Source organism: Erythrolamprus reginae, chromosome 7 (genome assembly GCF_031021105.1).
Source record: "Erythrolamprus reginae isolate rEryReg1 chromosome 7, rEryReg1.hap1, whole genome shotgun sequence".
Lineage (NCBI taxonomy): Eukaryota > Metazoa > Chordata > Lepidosauria > Squamata > Dipsadidae > Erythrolamprus > Erythrolamprus reginae.
In genome coordinates, this window is record NC_091956.1 from 37,820,603 (window position 1) to 37,841,895 (window position 21,293).

At 47.8% G+C, this 21,293-nt stretch overlaps 1 protein-coding gene across 1 annotated transcript; it reads right to left on the minus strand.

The window, feature by feature from the left end:
- Positions 1–2,842: 2,842 nt before the first annotated feature.
- NKX3-2 (NK3 homeobox 2) lies at positions 2,843–6,815 on the minus strand. The gene is given in 3 exon segments (XM_070756595.1): positions 2,843–3,376; positions 6,325–6,359; positions 6,361–6,815. Coding segments are annotated over 3 exon segments (1,023 nt in total). The 3' UTR covers position 2,843.
- Between the last annotated feature and the right edge of the window lie 14,478 nt (positions 6,816–21,293).

The window sequence follows — 21,293 nt, forward strand, 5'->3', positions numbered from 1 at the left end:
TTTTCCCCATAGGAATTTATTTACTTTGAAACCAAGGGCAACTAAAGGTTCCCTTTTCTTAACTGAAAACCCTTGTAGATGGGTTCCTGCTGTGCATTTTAGAGGACAACTGGATCCTAGGGAATTTACTCCAAGTAAATCTACTCCATAGAATAAACATCTGCACAAGGAATGTTGCTGGTATTTGCAAACATGTGGATCTTAGAAAATTTGCTCCAATTAATTTGCTGGGAATCAAAAACATAATTCTAAACTGCACAGAGTTTCTGCTACCAACAATTTATAAGCTATTAATGAAGGAATTGAAGTGCAAGGAGGAAAGCAATGAAAGGTATGAGGAAGATTAGTTGGTATTTTGCCCCTAAGCAAAATAGGTGGTCAAGGAAAAATGCTTCTTCCAGCCTTGCCCATTCCAAATTTGTTAATGCATTTGAAACAAGTTTAGTCCCCTGGATGGTTACAGCTAGAATGTACCTTTCTGGTTAAAGAATCCCCATGCTAGTTTGCATGAAATGTTGCCGTCTTCCCAAGAGTGAGGGTGGAAAAAACAATTAATTGAAAAATGAAATGTACAAATGGGAGGAAGGACAGCTGGCTACCTTCGCAAGGATTTCAGAAACTTCCAATTTGCACCAAGAGAAGAAAGTAGGTCGCCCCACTTTAACCTTCATCTATCAGGGTTGTGATGATAATATCTTGACAAAACAGCAGCTCTCCAAAGCCTTTGCTCCTTTCAGAAGACCCTAAAATTTGAGAGTGTACAGAGAAAACATAATACATTCAAAACCCATCTTTAGCCAGACCCTCATAACAGGGTCAAACCCCTCATAAAAACAAACCCCTTAGAGGGTCATAACAGTAGGAAATCCAGTTCCTTTAGCCCCAACTTAATTTGGAATCTTGTGTAAATATAGTCATTTGCCCCATTCGCTTCCCTTATCCTGACTTGTTTCTTTGGATTTAGCTGTGTTCAAAAATAGGATTTCTGGCTACTCTTGCAGGTCCTAGACCTTTCCTTGCTACTCGAAGTCCGAGTGAACTGGATACAAGAACTGGAGCCAAATTTGGTCTGGTGGTCCTGGTGACTGAAGGGGTAAAAATTCTCAACCCTGTGAGCCCTGAGATGTTCAAAGCCTTCCAGGGCAGCTAAAGTAGGCATCCCAGAAGCTTTCTAGAAGGGAAACCGAGGCAGCCACTAGGTTTCATACTATTCCCACAGGTGCTATATATCCTCCCACATGGTTTAGCCTGCCATTTTACCTTCCCCTGCCACTTTTGATACAGTGCGGCCTATAACACATCCCGATTTGTGGACAGAAAGGCTATTTAATCCATCATTTTTATTTCAATGGACTGGGTCTCCATTCCCTGTTTATTATTTTTCTAGATTTGTGAATGTATTTCCACCAGCATCTAAACTTCTCTTATTAAATATATTTTCTTCAGAAGAATCACCAACAGCAAGTGCCAAACTGCTGCTTTTCCGTTTGTTATTTTGCCTCCTTCCCCTGTTTACTCTTGCCTAGTTAATTCATCAGAAATAAGAAATTCAGAGCCCCTAATGGAGTTGGGCGGCATACAAATAAAATACATACATACATACATACATACATACATACATACATACATACATACATACATACCAAATCTCTTATTTTGATTTGTGTATCAGTACAAACATCAGTACAAACGAAAATAAATATTTGGCTGGGAAAGGAAGCTGCGGGGGGGGGGGAGTTGTTGAAGAATTTTAAATCTGAGCCTTCCTTAAATTGGGTCAACCTCTCGGAGTAGACATAACCTTCCGATCGCAGTTACAGCCAGGGAAAATGAAGCGGGTTTGCGAGGTGCCGTGAAATCGGCCCGTTTATTTTTAGAACAAAGACCCCTTGATATTTGGATGGCGACCCAAATACCCATAGTCGGCAAATCCAAGTGGAGGAACTCCAGTGAGAGTGAGGCGGACAGCGAGGCATCAAGTAGTCCCATGGCCGCGGCATGAAAAGTATGTGTTTTTTGGAGGAAAGTAAAGTCTTCACGTTTCTCAAACATCCCGGGAGAGTTCAAACTAAGCGGAGTTTTAGAATTAAGAAATAAAACAATTGCAGAAGTTATACTGATTTTTATAAATTATATAGGCGGTACAAGGAAGGGATGGACTGACAAATATTAATAATTCAGTGGAAGCAAATTGTCATTGTTGTTTGGAACTCTCCACCTTAAAAAGGAGGGCATTTACTGTACTGCGAAATGGGAGAAGGGAAAAAGACGCCGAATGGCCTCAACATTCCCACCATAACTATTTCTTTTTCCCTTCAAAAGCCCAAGTATTACATTCATACTAAATATAAAAATAATTATAATCACAACGATTACAACCAATAATTATAATCACAACGATACAAACAAAAAGTGCTAGAATCATATTGTTTCCCAAACTGCACCTCATAACTGCGACAAAGTCAGATCAGAGGCCAGAAACTGCGGAAAAACTTTCCTATATAGCTGCGTTAGAGTGGAGGGGAAAGTGGTCTGTTAGATCAGACTGAGCGCGCTTGTTCAGGCACTTTCCGATTGCCTTTCCAGGTGCTGGAGAAGGAGAACGGCCCGCTTGATTGCCTCGAAAAAAACTCGATTGTTCAGCGAGGCCGGCAGGCGTTTGGACAGTTTTGAACAAAGAAAGGAGGACGGTAGAGAGAGCACCAGAAGATCAGAAACCGCCGGAAGAACAGACCGACTCCCGAGCTTTCTCCTACTGTTCTTCCCTGCCTTCTTTGCCGCCCTTGCTTCACCTCTCCCTATTCTTCCTCCCTTCATGCTCTGAAGCAGCCCGGAACCGAGCCTCATTTGATGCCCCCGGCGGCAGCACAGGCGGAAAGGGCCCAACCGGGCAGGCAGTAATAAGGGTAATAGTAAGAGGGCTGGAAGGAGAAGAGGGAAGGCGGCCGGACCATCTCGTTCGGGTGATACTGCCTCTGATCATCACGGACGAGCACTTTGACCGCCACTTTCTTGGCCGCCGGCGCGGCGGACATGAGGTCCGCGGCCAGCTGGCGCCGCTTGGTTTTGTAGCGCCGGTTCTGGAACCAGATTTTCACCTGAGTCTCAGTGAGCTTGAGAGAGGCAGCCAAATCGGCGCGCTCGGGCCCAGAGAGGTAGCGCTGGTGGTTGAATCGCCTCTCTAGCTCGAAGACCTGCGCGTGGGAAAAGGCTGCCCGCGAGCGCTTTTTGCGCGGTTTCTGGGACGCCGTGGGGGCTCCCACCGGGGCGCCCGCCGAAATCGCCTCGTCCTCCTCGGAGAGCGCTTTAGAGCCCCGGCCACCATGTTTGCCTTCATCCTCCTCGTCGTCCTCCTCTTCAGGGTGGCTGCTGCCTCCTGAGGAGGGAAAAGAAGACAGAGTCAGAAGGCGATGGAATTTGGGAGCGCCCCTTCAGCCCCGCGCCCCTCCTCCCCTCCACCTCAGTTTCTCCACTGGAAGCAAAAAGACTCGGCCTGCAATCGGAGGGCCCTTGTCGGCTTCCCATTCTGCCGGATCCTGAAGCAGCGTTGGGCCCACAGTTCTCCTGTCCCTAAAAGCAAGCCTCCTTCTAGGTAGAGGCGTCGAATCCAGGCAAGGCGCTGATCCCTGTGGTTGTCATAGTTTCTCTACTATCCTAGGGCTTTTAAACTAATGTTCCACCGGGCTTCAGAGCCTTCACTATTTTTCTTGGGCTTCTCCTGCGCAACCACACGCACATCTAAACCCTTTAAAAGCTGCGGTCAATAGTTACATGAATTACATGTGTAAAACAAAGGAGGTTGAACGGGAAAGAGACCCGCATGGGACAGAATTTTATTTGTCTCGGGGTAAACACAAGGCCAGGTCGGAACCCTTCTCTCTCTCTCTCTCTCTGATTCTACCTACCTACCTACCTATCTACCTATCTACCTACCTACCTATCTCTATCTATCTATCTATCTATCTATCTATCTATCTATCAATCTATCTATCGATCTATTTGATTTTTATGCCGCCCTTTTCCTTAGACTCAGGGTGGCATACAACATGTTAGCAATAGCACTTTTTAACAGAGCCAGCATATTGCCCCCACAATCCGGGTCCTCTTCCTTTTGCTTTCTCTCCCTTTTTGTAATGGGGGGGACTTTAGCTGAGAGAGGCACCCACGAGTTGCCCTGAAAGGGAATGACTCCAAGAAAGACTTGGAGACACTGCCTTCGAAACTGGGAGGACGCACTGTGTTTGATCCAGCCAACATTTGCTCGAAATCGCAGGGGCTGCTGTTGCTCTCAAGGCGGCCTTTATACTTCCTCATATGGCCTGTGCCTATGTTGACATCCTTTTTGTCAGTCGATTGCTGTGGGGCTGAGGGGACACAGTATCAAGGAAGGAGCGCCACAATCCCTTTGCTAAATCAGGCGCCAGTCTGTCCAGAGCAACAAAAAGAGAGCGTTCACCACAATTCGAAAATTGACATTTCTTAATTTTCTAGCAATCAAACTCTCCCCACAAACACTGCAGGAGTGAATCCTATCTTAGCGAAGCCACAAAGCTCCAGTCTGCCCCATTTTCAATAAGCCACAGTTCGTAACTTAAATCCAATGAGTTTCAAACTAGATCCCGTACTTTCCAGTTCCAGTCACCGTTTTGCTTCAAAATCTCACCTCAGGCTCAGAGGATCTCAGCCGAACGGCAGTCGAGCCTCCAGAGTCAGGAGCTGTAGTAAGCTAGAAACCACCCTTCTAAGTGTTCTTTTCTCAGGTTCATTTGTACGGAACCGACAATGCGCGCCATTCCCACCAGCGAACTAGGTTTCGCCCTGGCTTGGCCTCGACAGGCAGACCGAAGCAGACGTGGTACAAAGGTCAAACCCTTCTGGTGAGCGCAAAGGCCAATAAAGGTGAGAAGAGACGCAATTCAACTTTGCGTATTGGATTCCTAGGGGTAGTAAACTTCTCCGTTCGAGCCCTTCGCTTCTGGGCCTCTTTGGCTCACGCCTTTGAACATTCTGAGCTTCCCTGGTGGCGGATCCTTGGTTCCCCTCTGTCAGGTTCTCCAAATGGAGCGGCGGGCAGAAGCGAAAGCGCTTCGTTGCAGCCTAGAAAAGTCGAAGAGGGCAGGCGACGTGTCTCTTCCTCCCGCGTAAGTCTTTGCTCCGCCGCCAGGCTTCAGCCCAAGCGGAACAACTGCCAGGGAGGCGCCAGCTAGCAATCAGCATCCTGCTACTCCCCACCTCCCGTATGCTAGGATTCTCCCTCAGCTTCTGGCCCGGCGGCTTACTGAAGCCACTCCGGGATCCACTTCAGGCCCGGCAGGTTTATTTGAAGCCGCCCCGGGATCCTGCGACCCAGCTAGTCTGGAGAAGAACAAGCTCCACGGCTGTATTTGCCCTTGCGACGCCGGTGATTGAGAGAAAAGCGGGGGGAAAGAACTCTGTCTGGGAAGGAGACGGTGGGGAGGAGGACGGGGCCCTCTTTGCCTCTAGTAACTAGGCTTCAAGCGACTATTTCCTGCAGGAGAAACACCCTCTATTAGGTTTGAGCTGTCTTTCCCGAGCTCAGCGAGACGGCCTTTGTCCATTGTGGACAACGCACAGTACAGCGCCGCAGATGAGTCTTCGGGACTCCGCAGTCACAGCAGCCAGGCAAAACTCCGAACTGTATGGGGCACCACGAGAGCGGCGGCGACGATGTATGGAGAGGGGTGGCATACAAATCTAATAAATAAACAAATAAATAAAAAATAAACAAACAAACAAACATGCTTCGAGCGGGTTAAGCGATCCGGGCTCCCCAGCTATCCTGGAGTCTCGCCCTGTTTGGACCCTAGTCGGCCGCTTCTCAGGCCCAGCCGAACAGCTGGGAGGGCGACCCTCCGCTTCCGCGACTTGTTCCCGGCTGCCATTTCTTGATTCGAACGGATTCCTCCGAAGGGAGACGCGAGTAGGAAAGCAACAACGGTTAGGGGTCAGAATGGCTTTGCAGTTTCTTCCGCCAAGCCCTGCAAACGCTTCCTTTTAAACTCAGAACTGGGAACAGGGCGAGGCACCTGGCGAAGGTAACGCTGCTACCCCTCGAAAGGTGGTCTTCTAGAGGTGACCCACTGGCCAGAACGCTTCACCCTCGGAAGATTCCCGGAAGACAGCGCGGGGTCCTCCGTTCTCTCTAAGAGAGAAGCGCCTCTACTCTCTCAAGTCAGAGCTTTACACCCCCCGAGATCTCCCGCTGAGCAGGAGCATGACTTCGGCCCCTACCTGGCTTTGTCTCCCACCGCATCGAACCACTTCACAGTCCTCCCTTAATCGCTCGGAAGGGATCCGGCTCACCTGTTGTCGGCGGCCCCGAGCCTCGGCCCGGGGACGGCTTTCCGGGACGGAGGAGCGTCTCCTTGCTCGGAGCTGATTCTTCCCTCATGGGATTGGGCTATGCCATGACCGTGCAGACTCTCTCGGGGTCTCCGGGGGTCAGCGGACTCGTGGCCAGGTTCTTGCTCGTCGTCGTCTTCCCTGTCGCCGTCGTGCTCCTCGCTCAGGACTGAGTCCGAGTCCCAGAGGGGTGGCCGGGTAGCCTCGGGGTCAGAGCGCTGCTTCTCCTGGAATGTTAGCGGCTGTGGCGGCTGGAGCATGGGGCCCAGAGTGGTGGCCTCCGGGTCAAAGAGACGCCAGCAACAGGCGGACGTACCTTCGGGACTGGGCAAGAGCGTCTGCGGGCAGGGACGGGAGGCAGTTACGAATCGCACGGCGCCCATTTCCTTCTTCGTGAGGAGGGCTTGGATGGAAAAGGGCGTCGGGGCCAGGCTACCATTGCGGCGCGCCATGGCTGGGCTGGCTGCTCGTCTGGCGCCTTGGGCAGCAGAGGGAGGTCTACCTTCAGTTGGACGCTGCCCTCTGCGTCCCGGTCCCGTTGCGCACTGTTTCCATAAAAGAGTCCAACCGTCGCCCAACCTGCTGAGACGCTCCTTTGGCCAAGCAGCTCTCGACTCCGACCCACACCGCGCCTCTATGTGCTCGCTGGCTTTCGGCGCCTTTTGCAGCCCTCCCAGCTGTCAGTCCAGCGGTGGAGAGCCAAAGCCGAAGCCAGGGCCGGCCTTTCCTCGGGGGTGGGGCTTGTCCCGTTCATTGGCTGTGCTACTTGTCCGACCCGCAGGAGACTCTGGCCCTGGAACGCGCGCCTTAACCCTTTCCCGTGCCAAGGGTTTCCCTGCCTGAAAAAGAGCTTCTGGCAGGGAAGTAAGGGAAATTCTTCGAGGGCAGCCCTTCTCCGTTTTTGCCTCTCCCGAGTAAGAGCTTCAGGCTTTCTAGGATAGTTAAGCTCAAACGCAGCTGGAGCAACCAACAGGTAAAACCGTTGCTGGATCAGAGACATTTTCGGCCCAAGCCTTCGTTGGTGTCAACTTCACCCTCTGTTGGTGTTGCACAAGGGACCAATATGACTGAAATGGTTGGTTAACAGTAATGGTGATGATAATTATGATAATAACTATAACAACAATAATAACAACAACACAGTACACTAGGTGCCCTATAAAAAAATCTGGGATAGTATTAGAAGATCTGAGCACTGACAAAATTTCCATTTGTTAATGATTCATGGATACCAAACCGATAAATGACCGTTTCTTAGAACCGTGGTTCTTGGAAGAACTTGATACTCATGAAGGCCAACACCAACTAAAAAACTGGCAGGTGTGATGTCACATTATTGTGAACAGAGAATAATTAGAGAAAGTATAATGACTACTGCTTCGTTATTTTTCCTTTAATCAAAATACTGAAATATAGAGTCCATCTTTTTTGCCTAGAATGAAATTTAAAAACCATATATTTCTATTGTTTATTCTGCATCTGAAATACAGTCAAGGATAGCGAAGATTTTGCCATCTAATGTGACAATGTTGCTAGAGCTTGTCTTTTGATGCTTGAGAATTTTTAAGACTGAAATTCAGAGAGAATCTAGGGCACATTTTCTTCCCAACCTAGAAAATGCATTTTGAAAATTCCTCAAAATAGAACTACGGTTGGTGAAGTTCTATATTTTTGTCAGTTCGAATCAATTATATGTAGGGTTTTAGTTGCAGTACTAAACTTTTCCAGAAAAAAAAAAAAAGCCAACTACCTATGCCATGTCCTTTATCAGACTGGCGCCCACACTTCTCATATCTGATTCCTCAGCGCTTAATGCTAGGACAAGTTTTGTCTATTTATTGAAAAATATTCTCAGCGTGAGTGCTATGTGTATAAATTTTGAACGAATAAATAAATTTTATACACAAAAACTTTGAACGAATTAAGAACAAAATTAAAATGATATGCCTCAACGACTGTGGCTAACAGAATCCAATATTTATCATTATGGACAATGTCACACATTTGTTGCATGTTTCAGGGTTGCAGAGTGAAATGAACAGGTGGCCTGTATACCTATATATGGAATAGACTATGGGGAAGGTATCAGTTCTTCAAATAGAATGTTGGGGATTCAATGACCTTCAAGGGATCTGGGCAACCAAGATTTAGCAGAAGTTTAAACTGCCCCCCCTCATTCTCTCGGAATTTACAAATAATGAATAAAGTAACTGGGGTGGGGGTGGGGGGAGAAGTGGGACAGATGTACAAATCCTCACATTTCTGAAGCCCGCTGCTCCTACGAGACTAGTCTGGTGTGTGCTTGGGGATAAAAACGTTGCTCCTGCATTTTCCTGGCCAGAACGACCCAGATGTGCCACCCTGTGTTTTAAGACACATTCCTCAGAATAAATAGGCCGAGTTATTTTCTAATTTCTGTGAATGTGTGTTTATTTCATTGAAAGTATGCCACGATTTTAATAAACAAGTCACAACTCCCGTGGAATCAGTAATATCTTCAAGTCGCAACTTGAAACACTGTGTGAATTTTAAATTTCCGAGTGAAATTTTTCAACTCCGAATTCCCACGAGGATGCAAATTATGAAACTACTTTTGTTCCTTGATCATTGGGAGCAAGTCCTTTTCTTGTAGCCAGGAGTCCCTTCTGCTTCTCACTGAGCTATAGAGCGTCTGGATCGGGCAAGGAGAAAAGAGCTGAACGTAGAAGTCCAGGTATCCCCCCCCCCCCCACCGGCAGCCAAGTCCCTACCCTTTCCATCCATGCCCAGATGACAGCGCCGTCCTGCTCATTGCGCCACAGGAAGGGGTGCTCGCAGCTACGTCTCCCGGCGAAGGAGACGCGTGCTTCCGCAGTCCGATTCCGCTTCTGCCAGGGCTTAGGGAGGCGGCCGTCGCGCGAGACTGTCCAGAGGGAGAAGAGCCGTCGAATCCCGCTGGAATGAGGGCAAGGAACGGGCCTTCTCAGCTCCGCCAACATCTGTTTGCCCCTGAGCTGGGAGGGAACCGGACCGGCCGGCAAAGGAGGAAAAGAGGGGCTTTTCCAGGCCTGGCAATCCCGGTGGCGAGCGGAAGGAAGGCGGCTTGGTGCAGGAAGCTGGGTGGGGGGTGCGTCCGCCAGGTCCAGGAGGACGGAAAGTACTCTTGAGTTGGAGCCCCGGGGCCTCTCACTGGCGAGCAGCAGTCCGAGTCTCCGCCAGTGGAAATTCGCTGCGAACCCGCGCAGCAGACGCATCCAACCGGTAAGGCGCAAACAAGCATAGGAAGTTTAAGCCCAAGTTGCTCAGAGAGGTGGCGAGCGAGCAGAAAGAGCGCGAAGGCAGCTCTTTCTGCGCCGCGGCGGCTCGAACTGAAAGCGGGAGGTTAGCTGTGAGAGCTGAGCAAAAGGGCCTCGCGGGGTCAGGACAGAAGATGTCGCGACTGACCATCGCTAGATCTTCTTTCCTTTTTGGGTTTTATTTTTAAATTTTTGCCTTTAAACAAACATTTAATCATTCATTAATTAAACATTGTGTCGTCTGAGTACATTTTTTGTGTCATAATCGTTAGTTTACTGCCAAATTCTGTATATACATCTATTCTTATTTTAACATCACAACTTAACATATCTCCTATTATAACATTTCTCTTCCTAAATTATTTAATTGTATCTTAAAAAAAACCTTTTTATTCATATTTATTTTCTAAACAATGCTAAAATAACCCTCAATTATAATAATCAGATTCTTCCTTTCCTTGAATTGCTAATGTTAATGTACTCATTTCTGCACAATTTAATATTTTCTTGATCACATTTTCATCTTTAGGAATTTCTTCAGTTTTCCAATTTTGTGCAAATACAATTCTAATTGCAGTTATTACATGAATAATCAAATATACAATTTCTCTACTATATTTCCCTGGTAGGATACCCAACAAGAACAATTCAGGTTTAAAGTCAATATGTTGCTGCGTCATTTATTCCAACGACATTCAAATTCTTACCCAATATACATTTTATACAAATTCTCTTCATATACAATCACCATTGTTAATTTATAATTTTGCTCCCATAGTTGCTGCCATTTATCGAATGTTCAATTTTTTTTGCCCACACACTCAATTTCTTTTACCTGTTCTTTTTCTAGTTTAACACAAAGTAAATAACTACATTTTTGAAAATCACACACTTTTGTTTCTGTATCTCATCCAATTCTGTCACCTCCATGTAAAAACCATATAATTTAGCATCTTTTTCATATCTAGATTGTATCTACAATTGCATGCATTAACACGTCAATTCCTTGTTCTTCTAATTCTTGTTTCTTTTAAGTTCCCCCTTTTCTGTCAAAATATATTTATATCTAACATTTCCCATATTAGTAATATTTGGATGTATTAACACTGGTATCTTCAAATAGTGTTTTTTAACTTTCTCCCATACTACTAATGCCTTCCTTTTATGTCTTTGAAAATTACCATGTATCTTATTTTTCCCGCCAAAAATGCCAACCCAACTGCAAGTCATGTCCCTCCATTGTAAATAATCTCATATTTCTCAATACAATCTATTATGCCCACTCAGTGAAGCAGTGGAAGTTATGCCCACTCAGTGAAGCAGTGGAAGTTATGTGCCGGTGTCTGGAGGCTGTTAGGGTCTGGGTGGGTGTTAACAGACTCAGACTCAACCCCCACAAGACGGAGTGGCTGGGGGTTCTGGCTCCCAAGGACACATCCATCTGTCAGTTCATTACTCTGGGGGAGGGGAAATTCTGACCCCCTCAGAGAGGGTACGCAACTTGGGCATCCTCCTCGATCCACATCTAACTTTGGACCATCATCTTTCATATGTGGCGAGGGGAGCATTTGCCCAGGTTCACCTGGTGCACCAGTTGCGGCCCTATTTGGACAGGGAGTCACTACTTACAGTTGCCCATGCCCTTATCCCCTCAGGGTTTGACTACTGCACTGCTCTCTACATGGAGCTATCTCTGAAGAGTGTTTGGAAACTTCAAATCGTGCAAAATGCAGCCGCAAGAACGGTCATGGGCCTCCCTAGGCATGCCCATATTTCTCTAACACTCCGAGGACTGCATCGGTTTGGTTTCAAAGTGTTGGTAATGACCTATAATGACCACTTTTCTGTTTCTGTATCTCATCCAATTCTGTCACCTCCATGTAAAAACCATATAATTTAGCATCTTTTTCATATCTAGATTGTATCTACAATTGCGTGCATTAACCCATGTCAATTCCTTGTTCTTCTAATTCTTGTTTCTTGTTTCTTTTAAGTTCCCCCTTTTCTGTCAGGCCAGATTACTTGTGGGACACCTTCTGCCGTATGAGTCACAGCGACTGATTAGGTTCTAGAGTTGGCCTTCTCCAGGTCTCGTCAACCAGACAATGTTGCTTGATGGGGCCTAGGGGAAGAGCCTGCTCTGTGGAGGTCCCAGCCTTCTGGAATCAGCACCCCCTGGAGATTCACACTGCCCCACCCTCCTTGCCTTCTGTAAGAGTCTTAAGGGTTTGGACTCTCCTTCCAGTGCATCGAGAAGACCGTTCAGGTAGGTACAACGGTTCTTCTCCACTGCATTGGAAGGAGAGTCCAACATGGGATATACCGAAGTTTAAGTTCCATGGGAGGGAGAAGGCTGGACCAGGGGCGCAGGAGAAGTGCACACCCTTTGAAGAACTTGCCTCCTGAACAATGCCTCAGCCGAGGCGAATGAGTCAAGTTTGTAGTGTGTTATAAATGTTGATGGTGTAGACCAAGGGACTGCTCTGCAAATGTCCTCAATGGGTAGTCCACGTGGCAGAGGTGGCTGCACTACGGGAAGAATGAGCCGTAATCCCTGTTGGCGGAGATCGAGAACTCGCTTTGTAGGCTTCCACTATACAACTGCGAAGCTAGCGGCTAATTGTTTGTGGTGAAACCTTGAGGCCCATCTTAGTCTGAGAAAAGGAGACAAATAGTGCCTCGGATTTTCTGAAGGTCGTAGTCCATCTAATATAAATCTTCAATGCCCTACGGGCATCTACTTTGTGCCACCTAAGTTCTGATGGATGGCTACCATGCGTACAAAAGTCCGGTATTACTAGGTCTTGTTTCCTATTGAATAATGTATTGACCTTCGGAACAAAAGCCGGATCTAACATAGGATGACTCTATCCGGGTGGATGATGCAAAGATCTGATCTGACTGAAAGAGCTGACAACTCCGACACCCGGCGAGCCGAGGTTATAGCTATGAGGAAGGCTGTCTTAATAGTTAAGAAACCAAGGGAGACTGTACATAATGGCTCAAATGGTGGCCCCATGAGCACTTGCAGGACAAGTGAGAGGTTCTAGGTGGGAAACCAGCGAACTGGAGGAGGGTGTTTGTTGGAGGCACCTCGAAGGAAGTCCCTGATCCATGGGTGGTGGGCTAGGGAACGGCTGTTCTCAGCCTTCAGGATTGTACACAGGGCCGCCACCTGCCTCTTTAAGGTATTTGGAGCTAGACCTTTTTCCAGACCGGCTTGGAGAAATTACAGGACTGGAATCAAAGGGGAATCTTGTGGAACGATCTGGTGTTCTGCACAGAACTTGCAGAAAGTGGACCACATTGCCTGGTAAATCCTCATTGTAGACCGGCGTCGTGCGGCCTGCATTGTGGAGATCACTTTGTCCGGAAGTTGATGGCTTCTCAATCTATCCCCTTCAAGTGCCAGGCGGTTAACTGAAAACACTGAGGTTCTGGGTGGAAAACAAACCCCTGGCTGAGGGAGACTAGGTGATCTGGAATCCTCCAAGGAGGGAAAATTGACAGCTCCATTAGGTCAGAGAACCAAGGAAAACGCGGCCAGTGGGGCGCTACCACTCTGCCTGTTCCGCCAGAAACTTGTCCATGACCTTCGGAATAAGACATGTCGAAGGAAAGGCGTACAGCAGACCTTGGGGCCAAGGTGAGTGCAGGGTGTTGATCCTCTCCACTCTCGGTGACGGGAAATGGGAGAAAAACCTTGAAAGCTGGGCGTTGATGTGCGTTGCAAATAAATCCACCTTGGGGTTGCCATATCAGTGGACCAGCTTCTGAAAAAGATCTGGGTCCAGTCGCCATTCCACTGGATCCAAGGTTGCTCTGCTCAGCCAGTCGGCCTGAGCATTGCAGGTTCTGGCTATGTGCTCCACTGAAAAGGATGCTAGGTGCGTCTCGGCTCATTGGAACAAGGCAGACGCCTCTTGCATGAGTCTGCGGGATTTCGTTCCTCCCTGGTGGTTCAGGTGGGCCCTGGTTGCGACATTGTCCATAAGCACTAGGACATGTCTGCCTTCCATCATCGGCACAAATGCCTGGAGGGCCAGGAAGACTGTGAGCTCCAAGAAGTTGATGTTGACTGGATTTAAGTCCACAGAGGACCAAAGTCCCTGTGCCATCTGGGAGCCTACATGCGCTCCCCAGCCCATCAGGTTAATGTCAGTTGTGAGTACGACATGGTTCTGGTTCCGAAATGAGGACCCCCGGTATAGCGCTGGGGAAGCCCACCATCTGAGGGAGTCTCAAACTCCCCGGCCTAGGGGGACTAATTTGTGTGAGTGGCTGATCCTTGCCTTTTGGAAAGGTAGCAAGAACCACTGAAAGGTTCAAATGTGGTGACGAGCCCATGGCACAATGTTTATGCACGAGACCAAGGTCCCAAGCAGCTTCGATAGGAGGGAAAGTGGTACTCTGCGTATTTGTGGTAGACTGGATACAATTTGGATGATGTTGGATTGTCTCTCTGGAGAAAGGGAGATGGTACCTGAGATTGTATCTATGATTGAGCCCAGATGTAAGAGGCTTGTAATGGGAGACAATTGGCTTTTCAGTAGGTTGATGGTGAAGCCATGTTCTTGTAGCGTCTGTATGGTACATTGTAGGTCTTCTTTGGCCCTTGATGGAGACCTGGACAAGATAATTATGTCATCCAGGTAGGCCATCAACTGTATGAACTGGGAACGGAGGCTGCCCGTGAGGTCGTTCAGTAATTTTGTGAATGTCCGTGGGGCGGATGACAGACCAAATGACATTGCCTTGTATTGGTAATGCGTTCCTTCCAGACAGAAGCAGAGAAACTTCTGATACGCCGGGTGGATTGGAACGTGAAGGTATGCTTCCTTCAGGTCTATCGACGTAAGCAAGTCAAATCGAGGCTAAGATGGAGCGAAGGGAGTGCATCTTGAACCTTCTGTATCATATGGAGATGTTTAATGGCTTCAAGTTCAAGATTAATCTGAAGCCCCCCAATGCCTTGGGAACAAGGAAGACTATTGAATAGAAACCCGTGCCCTCTAGCTGTTGTGGTACTTTCTCGATTGCCTGAATTTCTAAGAGATGTGCAATTTCCTGATTCAAGATCCCCTGTTTCTGGGGGTCTATAGGTACTGGGCATTGAAGAAAATGGTTGGGTGGGGTTTGAATGAACTCCAATCGCAGTCCCTTTGACACCGTGGCTAGAGCCCACTTGTCTGAGGATGTAGTCTCCCAGGAGGCGCTGAAGAATTGAAGTTTGCCTCCTATGGGGAGTGCCCTGGAGGAGTCACTTGTTACGACTGAAGCCTCTCTGGTTGGAGCCTCTGAAGGGGCATGTTGACTGTTGATAGTTTCTAGCTTTGTCTTGAAAACTATCAACAGTCAAGATGCCCCTTCAGAGGCTCCAACCAGAGAGGCTTCGGTCGTAACAAGTGACTCCTCCAGGGCACTCCCCATAGGAGGCAAACTTCAATTCTTCAGCGCCTCCTGGGAGACTACATCCTTTGTCACCTCTGAAGGAAGGCTGGCTGTAATGACCCTGGGAATACGACCTCGGTTGCTGGGTCACGCCCGAGGAAGACTCCCAGCGAAAAGGCTGCTTTCGGAAGTAAGGGACAGCGTGGTGCTCCTGACGTTTTTGAGTTCTAGGAAGGTTCTACAAGGACGGATTCCAGTGCCTCCCTGAAAAGGTCGGATCCTTGAAATGGAGCTGAAGCCAGGTTCCATTTCGACTTTGTGTCCGTCTGCCAATTATGAAGCCACAGAAGGCGTCGCAAAGACAATGTAGCTGCCATACCTCTGGAGAAGAATTTTGCTGCATGTAAAGTGGCATCCGCGGAAAACTCTGCCATGGCCATTAGCTTATTCAAGTCCTGTCTCAAGCGGGCATCCTTGGGTCCCAGCCTTGCCTCCATTTCTTGGGTCCACATTATTGACACCCCTATTGAAAAAGGATGCAGCCGAAGCAGCCCACAGACTCCAACTGGACATTTGATGCGTTTTCCACAATAATGTTTCCGCCTTCCTGTCATTGGGTTTGAGGCCATTGGCTGTTTTGGATGGCCCCAAAGCATTGGAAACTAGGGTTCCTATGGGTTTGTCGATGGCTGGAAACTGTAGTAGTGCTTCAATTTCCTCATCGAAGGTGTAAAAACTTCCATTCCAGTGTAGAGGGCCCTTGAGCCGCCGCTGGATGTTGCCACGGGTGCTTTGTGTTTTCCAATAAAATATCTGAAGACAGGATATGATCTGATTCTTTGACAGGTTCCTTGAACAGGATTGCTGATGGTCTAGGTGCCTCTGCCATGTCTGGGAGTCTGGCAGAGCCTGGCAGGTCTACAATCTGCTTTGCCTTATGCAGCATTATTCTAAAAAGTGATGGCTTGAACAAACCAGTAAGGGACAGTTGCTCAGGCGCTGTCTCATCTTCTAACAAGTCATTGTCCCTATCACTGCCCTCATCTGGTGAGGCTGGTTCCTCTGCCAAGGCCCCAAAGCCACATTTACGCCTACCACTGCGGGGTTACGGTCTCAGCCCGACACCTGGCAGGGCCTACCCCATTCCCTACAGGACATGATAGCAAACACTTACTCCCAAGGCATTGCGGCGGTGGTGCTGTCCACAGGTCTCTGGGCTGACGTTGGTGGGGCTGTTGGAAGGTAAACTGTCGCACCCCCATCGCAATGCCTTGGGAGTAAGTGTTTGCTATCATGTACTGTAGGGAATGGGGTAGGCCCTGCCAGGTGTCGGGCTGAGACCGTAACCCTGCAGCGGTGGGCGTAAATGTGGCTGAAGGGGGATAGGTGCTCCTTGGTGAAATAGCAGGCATGAGCATAGGCTGGTTCAATGGGCCGGGTCTCTCGGACCTGAGTCCAGGTGAGGGAACTACTGAAGTTGGTAGTGGGGGTAATTGGTGGTCAGGAGACCAGTCCCCTTCTGTAGCAGATCCAGCCGGCCTCATGAGAGTCTGGGGGGATGTTAGACCCAGGGGCTGTGGTAATTGTTGAAAGGGAGGCACTGCTGGGGGTATTGGGGGACAGAAGACTGTAAGACCACCTCAAGTTTTTGTTCCAGGGCCTTTATTTTCTTTTCTGCTTCCTTTAGTGAGGAAGACTTGGATCTCGTCCTACTTGTGTGGGCCTTTTCCTTAGGTTTTGGGCCCATGGGGGAGGGGGCAGCTCTATCCCCCACTGAATCCTTACCCTCCATGGTACTCACAATGTCCCTTTTAGCGCAGAGGGTTCAAGTCTGTCCCCAGAGCCAGCGGCACCCGAAGCTCGATAAAATACTGAAAAAAAAGAGGATCGGACCAGAAGGGTAACTGTGCAGGTGCAAATGGTGTTTTTGCGCGAAACAGCTGATAGGCTGAATCAGGCTTTGCTTACCAGCCCTCAGCCAATGGTGTTTTGTTGGGGGATCCTCCTTCTGCTCCCTCTTCCGGCTGCTTGTCCGTCCCTAAAATGGCAGGCACGCTTGGCGCGGCGAATCAGCTGGGAAGCGGCTTCTCTAGACTTCCCCCCCGCCACGGGGTGACGCCCCGGAAATGGCGGGCGTCTTGCCACCCTGTGTGCGATGTTTCGCTTCCTTGTCTTTTTCCTCCACCTGCCCACGCTCCGGATGGTGCGGATCAGCTGGGAAGTGGTCTTTTAAACATTATAAGTCCTGGTGCCGGTGAAGGGCTTGCCGTGCTCTTCATCGTTGATCTTCATGGCTAGGCAAGTCTCCAGCCTCACACAGGGTGGTGGGGGGGCAGACCCCCCACCTTAGGCTTCCAGCCGGGTTTTGCCTCAGAGGCCAGTGGTTAGTAAAACATAATATAACAAACAGACAAACAAAAACAATTCAAATTTTCAATCTGGATATAACCAGGAGAAAAACTCATTACATCCATACACTAGACTGTTTTAAAAAACTTACTTCCTGAGGCAGCTATGGGGCGGTACCACATTAATATGTTATTCTAAACTCAGTCCCTACCAATAAGACTAGAGGAATTACCCATGTTGGACTCTCCTTCCAATGCAGTGGAGAAAAACATTTCATTCCTCATAACATTGCTGCCAATTTGGTAACCGAAACCCTCCTCTGATTCTTGCATCTTGTAACATTCTAAAATTAATTTTCACATCCCAGGAAAATTGCCTGTGAGCCCAGTGCATGAATGGAGGGGATTGTCAGCGCCCCAAATAGCATCTGAGATTCCAGCCCAGTTCTCTCACAGAAGGTTCGATTTATTATCAGAGCCATATTAGTCATGCCATTGCCATTCTGATATTAACTTCTTTCCAGTACACCACCTAGGTTAAGGTTCATCCCATACCCACAAGTTCATCACAAGGACCAGTCCAACTGCAGGAATTCCACCGACTTTCTCTTTTGTTCAGTTGATGCAGAACAAAAGATGACCTTCGACTCTTAAGAAAGGAATTTGTTGTGGCTAGTAACTATTTTCTCATTCAACTACCCTCCCCCCCAATTCCCCTAATACTGTGTTACTGTGTCAGGCCAAAGCCTCTAACTCCACATGATGGCTTTTGGCCTGACATGTAGCCCTCCTTTACAAAGAACCACCTCCTGAAACAATAAAATAAAACACATAGGTGTTAGTACCACTTTTAAACCCTTCTCTCCCGGCCCCCATGTGGACACTTAGGCTTCGTCAGGTAATTTTCATGGAACTGCTTAATTAACCTATCAGCCTTGACATCCCGACCCTTAACACAGAGTACCCCTTACAATGAATCAAGTACTGTAATTTACCCCAGAAAATGCGGGAATCAAAAATCTTTTTCACTTCACAGTGGTTTTCCCCCTGTATTACTACAGGGGGAGGGGGCAACTGTGCACGTGGCCTAATGTTGGTTCTGATCATTGGCTTTAGAAGGCTGCAGTGGAATACAAGGTGGATCCTCCCTAGGATTCTAGACAATGCAAGCTGCACCGTGACTGGGTGGATTACCTTCACAATTGGGAAAGGGCCTAGAAATTTAAGATCTAGCTTTTTGCTAGGCAGACTTAACTGAATGTATTTGGTTGACAGGAAAACCATATCTCCCACTCTAAAAGGGGGTTGGAGAGATCGGTGTTTATCTGCTTGTTTTTTGTAGGCTTGCGCTGCCTCTGCCAGCGTCTTCTTGGTGTCCCCCCATCCTCTCTTCAATTTCTCCATCCACTCCGTCAACATGATGGACGAGGGAGGTTCTGTAGGTAGTTCTGGCATGGGAACAAAATCTTTTCCACTGGTGACCTGGAAAGGAGTTAGTCCCATACTGCTTTGTATAGAGTTGTTGTATGCTACTTCCATAAAAGGCAGTAGTTCAGTCCAATTGTTTTACTGGTAACTCACATAACATTTGAGATATTGTTCCACTAGGGCATTAGCTTTCTCAGCTGCTCCATTTGTGGAAGGGTGGAATACAGAGCTAAGTCCTTGGATGGAACCAATGGTGTGGACAATTTCTCTCCAGAATCTGGCAGCAATTTGGACCCCCGATCTGATATGATTCTACAGGGGACTCCATGCAACCTGTGAATGTGTTTTAGGAATAACTTAGCCAGATGTCTGGCTGTGGGTAGTCCCGAACAAGTGATGAAATGGCCTTGTTTGGAGAGTAAATCAATGAGAGTCCCAATAACCACGTTGCCCTTGCTCTCAGGGAGTTCTACTATGAAATCCATCGCTATTTCTTCCCAAGGTCTACTAGGGTTGCCGACTTGCTGTAGCAATCCTGGAGGTTTACCGGGTCTATGTTTCCTGGTGGCACAGGTGGCACAACTTCTCACATAATCTTCGACTTCTACTCTCATCCTGGGCCACTAGAACTGTCTCCGCACCAGATGCAATGTTTTCAGGAAACTGAAGTGGTCCCCTAATCTGGAGTCATGATTTTGTTGGAGAATCTCTAATTTCAGGCTGGCAGGCACATACAATTTGGTTCCCTTCCAAACCAATCCTTCCCTTAGTGTTAGCATTTCCTTGTGGTTGTTGAACCACGGATCAGTTGGCAAAGCTGACTTCAATTTGTTCTCCCACTCCTCTTTTCCTGGTGAAGGTTGTCTCTTAATCTGGTCTCAGGTATGGACAGGTGCAGCTTTCTCCTTACTTTCAGAATGCGGAGGAAGACACGGGATGATTGGATGGACTTCTTCCTCTGTCTTGCTGTTTTAGTGTGGTTTTCGTGACAAAGCGTCAGCAAGGAGATTCCTCCCGGTTGGGATATGTTTCAGTGTGAAATTGAAAAGTCTGAAGTATTGGACCCCATTGTATTTGCTTAGGAGAATTGTATTTGCTTAGGAGAAAGCCTCCAAAGGGTCTTTAATGCTTTGAGGTTCTTATGGTCAGTCCACACTTTGAAAGGAATTGCTCCGCCTTCTAGGAAATGCCTCCATGTCCCCAGGGCTACACGCACAACAAATGCTTCCTTCTCCCAAATGGCCCACCTCCTCTCAGTGGGGGTTAGCTTTTTGGAAAGGTATGCACAACGTAGCAGCTGTCCCTTTCCATTGTCTTGTGACAACACTGCTGCTATTGCCACATCACTGGCATCTGACTGGATCACAAACTTTTGTTTGGGGTTAGGATGTTGCAGGATTGGCTCCTTTGCAAAAAGTCTTTTGAGCCTTTCAAAAGTCTTTTGGCATTCCATTGTCCACCTGATAGGCTGAGATGGTTTGGGCTTAGTAGGGGTTGACCCGGTCTTTAGTAGCTCAGTTAGGGGCAAGGCAACTTTAGCGAAAGCTGGAAGGAACTGTCGGTAGAAATTTGCATGTACGGGGAGCTTGCCAATCCAGCACAGCCTTCACCTTGGGTGGATCCATTTCTATGCCTTCTTTTGAGATGTAGTATCCCAAATAATGTACTGACATCTTGTGAAATTCACATTTGGAAAGTTTTACATAGAGCTTTACAACCAAAATTTCTTCAAGACTTGTCTCACCAATTTGACATAGTCAGGCAGATTCTGGCTGTAGATAAGAATGTCATCTAAATACACGAGCACCTCATTGTAAAGGTGGGCTTGTAAGACTTGGTTTATGTACTGCATGAACACAGCTGGGGCTCCCTTCAGGCCAAATGACATAACTTGGAATTGGAAACTCCCCAATGGGCAGTTGAAAGCGGTTTTCCACTTATTCCCTTCTTTATTGTGATGTGGTAATAAGCGTCTCTTAAATCCAGTTTGGTGAATATTTTCCCCTTGGCTAGATGATTGAGTAAGTCCTTCATAAGGGGGAGGGGATAAATGTTCTGCATGCACAACACATTTAAATTTCTAAAATCAACCACTAGACAGCTCCCTCCATCCTTTTTCTCTTTAAAGAGAACTGGGGCTGCTATTCTGGAATTAGCAGGCTGAATGAATCCCCCCTTTAGGTTGGTATCTATATACTTTCTCAGCTCTTCCAATTCCTTTGATGACACTGTGTACATTCTAGGCTTTGGGAGACTTACCCCTGGTTCAAATTCTATTGCAGTCTGTTGGTCTGTGAGGGGGCAGTTCATTGCAATCTTCCTCACTGAAAACTCTTTCCAAGTCTCTGTATTAAAAGGGCACTTTTTGGGAGACCTGGGAGTGTTCCTTCCTTCACCGCAGCTGCTCCTAAGGGGCCGTCTGTTTCCTACCAGGGAGGGGGGTTTCTCCTGCCAGTCTCTGAAGGAGGGGAGGACCAATGTGGAGGGC